Source organism: Halichondria panicea, chromosome 1 (genome assembly GCF_963675165.1).
Source record: "Halichondria panicea chromosome 1, odHalPani1.1, whole genome shotgun sequence".
Taxonomy (NCBI): Eukaryota; Metazoa; Porifera; class Demospongiae; order Suberitida; family Halichondriidae; genus Halichondria; species Halichondria panicea.
The window spans coordinates 17,922,221-17,930,616 of record NC_087377.1 but is presented as its reverse complement, the minus strand read 5'-3'; the positions used below and the strand labels follow the sequence as shown (position 1 = coordinate 17,930,616).

The window sequence follows — 8,396 nt, the reverse complement described above, 5'->3', positions numbered from 1 at the left end:
AACAACAGTCAGCACGAAACAACAAGGAGGAGATGGCAAAGCGCTACAATAAATTATATATCTCAGTTTCATTTGTAGACTTGATATTACTACTGAACTATTGTCGGCCATTGAACAACGGATAGAGCAGGCTATTGTGAACACCTCATCCATACCCTCTACCCTAGAGTATATCGTCTGCTCTAGACAAGGTGGATTATCCATATCTTCTTCTTAAAATCTTGGTGTCTTTACAATCCAAATATCTTTTGAACACTGAGTCGTCAATCTGCCAAACAGATACAATAAACAAACGCCAATCAAAAGGTACAACCGTGTCTGCCAAAGAGGCTCTTAGTGTGTGTTTGCTCATCCTCCACAGTAACAACCGAGGACGGAGGCTGTACATTTGTAAATCATGCATAGTATGTTATAATTATAATGATACACGAGTTCATGTCTTAATGCTTGCTTAGAAATTTTTGAACAATTTCGGCAGCCCCTCCATTCCATCAGAGAACGAGTGTGGCGATCTGCCTGAGGAATATATATAGTTACAAAAGCACAGAACAATTATTTAGATTATTATGTATTTGCGTCCACCAATGGTGGTGTCGCAAGGACTGTTAAACCGACCATCGTCATACCCTCCGGAGGCGTGCATGTTGTAAAGAAAAAGGTGAAGGCGGCAAAACCTCGGACGGATGTGGTAACAAAATCGCAGAAACAATTTATAGATTACGGTGCAGTGTAAATGTAGCAATGGATTTTTAAGTGATCGATGATACTAAAATTATAAGGGGAAAAAATTATGTCACCAGAAAGTGCGTGTGCATATGGCTTCTGTTACATAAACAGAGCTATTAACCACATAACTAGCTCGTCCTCATCAGTAAGTCCATCCACACCATACCTCACCACCACTCCTATCCATTCTACATGTGCTCCGGGAGCAGCTGAGGCTGATGAAGGCAGAACAGTAAGTAATAGCTATTATATTAACTGGCTTTACTGTCCTCCTGTGCGCAGTAAACAACTCAAAAACAAAAACAAAAAATGGACAATCAAGAAAATGTGTAGTAATTTGGCTGGACCAATGGCGATGAGGTCCAACTGGAATTAATACTATGTAGATTGTGTGGCAGGCCCTGCTAATGTTGTTGGCAGTGAACTTGCTGAGATGATTCGTGCATGGGCAAGCAAATTGCCGGCACTGAAACCACCAGCCTTAAGTTTCGATTAGATTACGTAAAGATTTGTACGAAGGGATTGTCCCGTGATCACACAACAAACAAAAGCAAGAATTGATGTAAACAGGGAGGAGAGCACCCTTTATACCACAGAGAAGGTATGGGTGAGTCTGTGTGTCATATTGATGTACAGCTACATAGCTACTGGATAATAATGGCCGACGATCGTAAAAGAAAAGAAAATGTGTGCTATGCGAGCATCCACTCCACCACAGTTCTTGCTGTCTAGAATAGATGATACACTATAAGGGGGCATGGTATACAATTATATATGTGCATTGAGACCGGCCGATAAGGACAAAAGGAAACAACAGTCAGCACGGCAGGATATATTCCTTGCCCCTCCCACACACGCACACAGAGGTGGTTGAACACCTTCAAAAGAGGTTAGTCAGAACAGTATTGGAAGTTAAGTTACTGTTCTTGGATAGTATCGATGCAATACGTATGTATGTGCATCGAAACATGCCACCAAACACAGCTGGGCAAACCAGAAGGTAAGCATGTATTTCATGCAGTGCTGCTAATGATCAGCTGCGACGCCTAGCGGTAGTGCTACCCGATGTGGCCTCTCTTGGTCTGGACTACGATGACACCTTCAGGGCAGATCCTGAGATACTGCTGAGGTTGGAAGAACAGGCCCGGGTGAGAGCAACAATGTGTACATACATGTACGTGTCTGCTTAACTATACAGAGCTTAAGTTTCGATTAGAGTTATGGCGAAGGGATTGTCCCGACGTACACAGCTGGATGCATATGTCGCCCTACTACTCTGGCATCGTCTTGTAGGTCCCACCATGCCAACAAGGACTCTCAATAGGTAGGATATAAAGGTGTTGAATCAGCCCAAGTGAGTAGGCAGAGAGACCAGAGGTGTAAGAAAAGGTCAACACGTACTGTGGTTCTATGGTAACCCAGTAACTGGTACAAGCATCATGGCTATGCATATGCTACGCTGAGCAACTCAATATTTTTGGTGAAGGACATGAAACCACCAAAAGAACCGAATGGTTTACTAAGTGTGAACTGTGTTATACTGTAGCTAGCTCTATACAATGGGTTAGGGTTAGACAATAACTACGGTAGTATCAATGTGAGCAAAGATTTCATGAAAGGAGATTGTAACAAGGTTACAATTAATAAAAGAAGAAACGGAATCTCAAGAATCGCTCTTCTCCTCCTTCAGAATGCCTATGGCCCCGCCACAACTGCAGCATGTTTTCTGCGTCCACCGGAAGGTAGAATACATGCAGTGATGTCAAGATTACAAGACAAAAGAATGGAGTCTCTAAGAGTAGACCCACATATATTAATTGCAGCCCCTCCCCTATGTGCAGATTTAGCTCCACCCACAATGCCAATTTTGAAAACAAAGTAAGCCTCTGTGAATCTGCTCTTTTATAAACAAACCCGGCCCGGAGATGGACCCAAGACGGTGTGTGATATTAAGCTATATATATTAATATTTTCGCTAATTACCCACTATATGGTTTGTTGCACACGCTCGTTTATTATAGTATGCTTGTTTCACACCACGGCCACAAGGCAATATGCCTTAATGGTGACAGTACCATAAGAGGAAAAATCAAATTTAAAAAGCCAGTGCAAAATCTCAGGGAAAACAAGTAATTAAGTTATGCAGGTTCTGAGGACTTGTATTTCGTACAAGGGCCGCCAAGGCAGTGGCAATCTGCCTTAGTGCGTGACATTAATATAAAATTAACAAAAAAAATTATAAATGATAATATGGTGCGCTGTGGACGCTAGAGACACAAAGATTGATATGGATAATCCACCTCAGACGATATACTCCAGGGTAGAGGGCATGGATGAGTTGTTTTTAATTATAATTATATAATGCTGAGACCGGCCGATATAAGGTCAAAAGGAAAAGGTAATAACAGTCAGCACGAAACAATAAAGAGATGGCAACACCATCCCTATCCCGAAAAGACCACCGGCACACTACGCAGGAATGTCAGAAAGCAGCTCTCAACAACCGGTTCGACAGCAAACATCCTATCTTCTAATAGCTTGATGGTCGCCATCTCCTCTTCGTGCGCTGACCTAGCAATATCAAGTCTACAAATGAAACTGTCAATTGTAAGTTATGCATTCAAGTCAACAACATATTATAACACTCTATAATTATTGAATGTGTAGCTTGAAGCACTCGTATATACGTTACAGCTGTATGTGTGTATTGTGTACAGCCGTGGACAAAGCTGTGGAGGTAAAGCAGCAGCAGGACGAGACCAAAGACAAGATTATTGACAAACTTTCCCCACTCGTCGTCATCAGTGAGTCCATCCAAGAGGAAGAGTCGTGGATTTATGTAATCACCCCCTAGTAAAAGAGGAAGAGTCGTTGTTATGGAGTGTTACGACGTACTTTTTCATTCACCTATAGAGAGCACATCACACACAGAGAGAGGTCTTTCTCTGGCTAGCTCAGATCAGTCACAATTCCATGCAAGTCCATGATTTAACTTAAAATTATAACACCCATGGATATATTACATGTGCTTGTACTCGATGAAGATGGGGAGAACCATAACCCCTGGCAATCCAAGATCATGGGTGTTCCACCCGGCAACGGCAACTTTAAAATTAATTGGCCATAAAATGACAATCAATATGCACTCAGCTGGAAGGTAAGATAACAGGAGCTAGGAAAGCTGTTATAAGACAGAAAGCAGCTCTCAACAACCGGTTCGACAACCTTCCAATGTGAGTGCATGCACCTACACTTACATAAAATTGGCAAAAACTGTTGCTGAAGCGGAAGATGCAAACTTCGAAAGTAAAAGGTTATTATTATTATGAAAGTAAAAGCAATTCGCAGCTCTCTCTATTAATGAGGGGAGGAGGCGAGGACTGCAATAGGTGTCAAGAGATCAGCATATTAATTTTGATTGAATAAAATAATATATCCTATATACATTATACAAGAATGCTTGATTCAAACATGTGACGTGAGAGTGTGACATCACTGGTGAAGACAAGGGCCTCCATAATTATCACTCACAAAGGCCGCCAGGCAGTGGCAATCTGCCTTAATGATATCACACAAACAACTAAATCTGAGAAACAATTAATAGTAGACAAGGAATAATATGGTAGTATAAATGTAGCAAAAGATTTTCTTAGAGTAGATTGTAATGAAGATAAAATTAATAGACGTAGAAATGGAGTCTCAAGAAAGTGTGGCTGTGTGTGGCTGGACCGAGAAGTTCAGCAGGAACTGATAAGAGGTATAATTATTGTAATTATTCATTCCATGAGGACTGGTATTTCGTACAAGGGTGGCAATCTGCCTCAACGACATGAGTTATGTTACTAAACCAGAGAAACAATTAATCGTAGATAAGAACTAAATGTAGAAGATTTTGTGAGAGGTAACAACTGGATCCAGGTCCTGAACTTTGAACTATTGTCAGCCATTGAACAACGGATAGAGCAAGACAAGGCCAAGGACGAAATTATGGATCCAGAATATGTTCAGCTCGGAAGTATTGCCGGCCATTAAATAAAAAGAACAGGCTGTGAGGACCGCTGAGTTGTCAATCGGCCAAACAGGTATAATAAATGCCACCTTGAGACGTACCCTACCAGGAGCAGGTGAGTGCCCTCCAGAGGCTGAGTAAGTACTATTATATTAACTGGTTATTGCTGTCCCACTGTGCGCAGTGAACAACTCCAGGTCACTAAACTCCAAGGTATTGCCGGCTGTTGAAGGACATTGTCCAAGGCAGTGGCGGCAATCACTAACTGTCTGATCAATTCATCTCGGCCCTTGCAACTTGTTGGAACAAGAATCCTCGACTGGCTGATATCGTATGCACAGCTATTACTGAGAATGCCAGCACTGCATTTCAGGAGTGCAATAATCTCGATGAAGTTCTAAAAGTCTGGAAAAGCACTGGAGATTCCAGTGGTGAAGCACTGAGAAGAATTCTGGATCCACTTAGTGTGTTTACTGGACAAATTCAATACGAACTCTGCATGTGGTACAGTTTAACTCCCTGTTTAAACAAATTAGTTTTAGTGGTAATTAGTTATACTCTCTATCGCTACCTCTGCATGGGAACACTTTAAATAAGGGGGAGATACCGTCTCGCAGGCACACAGTCTTTCGGGCGGGCAATACAAAACTTGACTCTGACAATGCATGCATGCACGTACCACTTAATGTGCCTATGCAACTATATTCAGCTGTGGTACTCCACCCGGCAACGGCAAATTCATTCAAGGCTGACCCTGACTCTGGCATCTCAGGTGCAGGTGGTGTGGCAGGCTCCAGTGGTGAGGCTGACCCGGCTCTGGCCTCTCAGGTGCAGGTGGTGTGGCAGGCTCCAGTGGTGAGGCTGACCCTGGCTCTGGCCTCTCAGGTGCAGGTGGTGTGGCAGGCTCCAGTGGTGAGGCTGACCCTGGCTCTGGCCTCTCAGGTGCAGGTGGTGTGGCAGGCTCCAGTGGTGAGGCTGACCCGGCTCTGGCCTCTCAGGTGCAGGTGGTGTGGCGGGCTCCATACAAGTGATTATTAATACTTTATGCGTAATTTATAATAGTGTATTTACCCAATCATAATATTGAAGAGGTATCAACAATGCGAAAAGTGTAATCCAAATTATCCATAGTCCCGACGTCATGAGACCTCGAAGCCAGGTAACATGGACTACGAGGTATAGACGTTTAGAAACATTCACCGCTGCTGCTACATTATACTAACATTAATCAAGTAAATGTGAGATATAGAAAGTTGTCAACCACAGGCAAATAGACGCAGGAAGCCAAACGACCTCACTCTAATTAATAATTATAGTAATTAGTCTCAACAAAACTACGTATGTATAAAATGGAGCTGTCGTAAACGTCTGAGCCTACTCTAAGAGTTCTGCCATATTCTTGTCTGTGTGTGTCCTGGTCTACCAGTGACGCACAAACAAAACCACACAACCAATCGATTCCAGCACTGGAAACGCATTGCTACCACACAAGTCGACCACACCACAACCAACTGTTCCTACTGCCATCACCTTCAACTGGACAAGATGCAAAGACATACCAGAGGGGATGAGAGTGTACAATCAGCCTGTGGCTATCAATTGGCCCGACCATTATCAATTGTACGCGTACTCACCAACCCAAGGTTCGTTGTGACTATTAAGATAAGAGACTATTATAGTATGCTTGTTAGTTAAATGAGTACCTACTGGTCAGTTTTTGTCTGCTTGATGAGAGGAGAGTTTGACGATTTGGCCATTTCGTAGTGAGATTTCACTAGCATAACCAGTGCCTGTGTGTGTGCTGTGGATGACCCTGATGATGTGGCGGGCCCTGGTGGTGTGGATGACCCTGATGATGTGGCGGGCCCTGGTGGTGTGGATGACCCCGATGATGTGGCGGGCCCTGGTGGTGTGGATGACCCTGATGATGTGGCGGGCCCTGGTGGTGTGGATGACCCTGATGATGTGGATGACCCTGATGATGCGGCGGGCCCTGGTGGTGTGGATGACCCTGATGATGCGGCGGGCCCTGGTGGTGTGGATGACCCTGATGATGTGGCGGGCCCTGGTGGTGTGGATGACCCTGATGATGCGGCGGGCCCTGGTGCTGTGGATGACCCTGATGATGCGGCGGGCCCTGGTGGTGTGGATGACCCTGATGGTGTGGATGACCCTGATGGTGTGGATGACCCTGATGATGTGGCGGGCCCTGGTGGTGTGGATGACCCTGTGGATGACCCTGATGATGTGGCGGGCCCTGGTGATGTGGATGACCCTGATGATGTGGATGACCCTGATGATGTGGCGGGCCCTGGTGGTGTGGATGACCCTAATGATGTGGCGGGCCCTGGTGATGTGGATGACCCTATTGTGCCATTCATTCAAACAGTACGTGACTGGGCAAGGATATTGCCACTGTCTGCGGTGTGTGATATTCTCAAAGCTAAAAAAATTAATGTATGTTATCTGAAGGATAGTTACACCACTCCACACCACACAGCGGCTCACTCCACACAATACACACCACACAGCGGCTCACTCCACACAACACACACTGCTTCTCCTGAAGCTGGTATATATATTTTTTATTACTGAACTGGTATATTTATTTAAACTGGTATATTTATGGAGGTACAGACAATTAAGAAACTATCATTATAGTATGCTTGTTCACATCACGGCCGCAAGGCAACATGTCCAATTGCTCCTCACATACGAGAGCCCACCACACAAAGATATGCCAAGTATGCCTTAATGGTGACAGTAACATTTTTAATTTATAAAAAGAAAAAAACAAAACAATTTTTTAGAAGGCCAGCGCAAAATCTCGGGAAATCAAGGTAATGGAAGTTATGTGAATACGATGTAAACACACTTGGCGGTCTTACAATTAAAGGCTAGTACATAATTATTGTTCCGCCTCATTGTTGAATAACAATTACCTTGCAGACTAAACACACATCAGCGCAGAGACCCTCATTCATTGAGGGGGATGGATCCTCGGAGGATGAGATGGTATGTATGATTATAGATTACACATGCTATTATGATTGCAGGAAACACCCACCAGGAAGAGGAAGCAGAGGGTCGTCATCATCCTTGAGAAGGAGAACAAACCAACACCTAGGAGATGCAAGAAGTGGTGTCCCTTGCCTGGATGCAGGTCAAAACCACAGTCCAAGATATCTGCATTTCTCAGCAAGACAAAGAAAAGCATCTCTCCGAATCACCTCCTTGACATCTCTTGTCCTCTCAATGAAGGATAGCAGTGATCGATCTTTAATTTGAATCACTTCAATCAACTGCATAATTTTTTTGTAGTTCAAGTGCTACTCCTTAAAGAAATGCTTAAGGGAGGAGGACTCATTCGTGGCTATTTTAAAATCGAGCTGCGAATATAAACACAGAAAAAAATGGCATCGTTTTCACCTGTATTCTCTCTGTTTAAAGGTATGGTTATAGACAACGTTTTTGTGTGACCTAAAAATAATTAATCTTTGTTCTCTTCCTATTAGATGCTTTCACTAACGTCTGCATTTGCGTCGTAGAAACCGACCGACTGTCACCCATGCAACACTTCTCATACATTCTTAAATTTCATTCTTAAATTGTATATAGTATATATAAATGATACTTATTTGCATGGTGAAGTTCTATATAC

The 8,396-nt window shown here is 43.5% G+C and overlaps 1 protein-coding gene across 1 annotated transcript; it reads right to left on the bottom strand.

Moving 5' to 3' along the window:
- Positions 1 to 6,438: 6,438 nt before the first annotated feature.
- On the bottom strand, positions 6,439 to 7,116 carry LOC135337018 (uncharacterized). The gene has a single exon (XM_064532945.1). It carries the CDS (start codon positions 7,114 to 7,116, stop codon positions 6,439 to 6,441), a length of 678 nt encoding a protein of 225 aa, XP_064389015.1.
- Between the last annotated feature and the right edge of the window lie 1,280 nt (positions 7,117 to 8,396).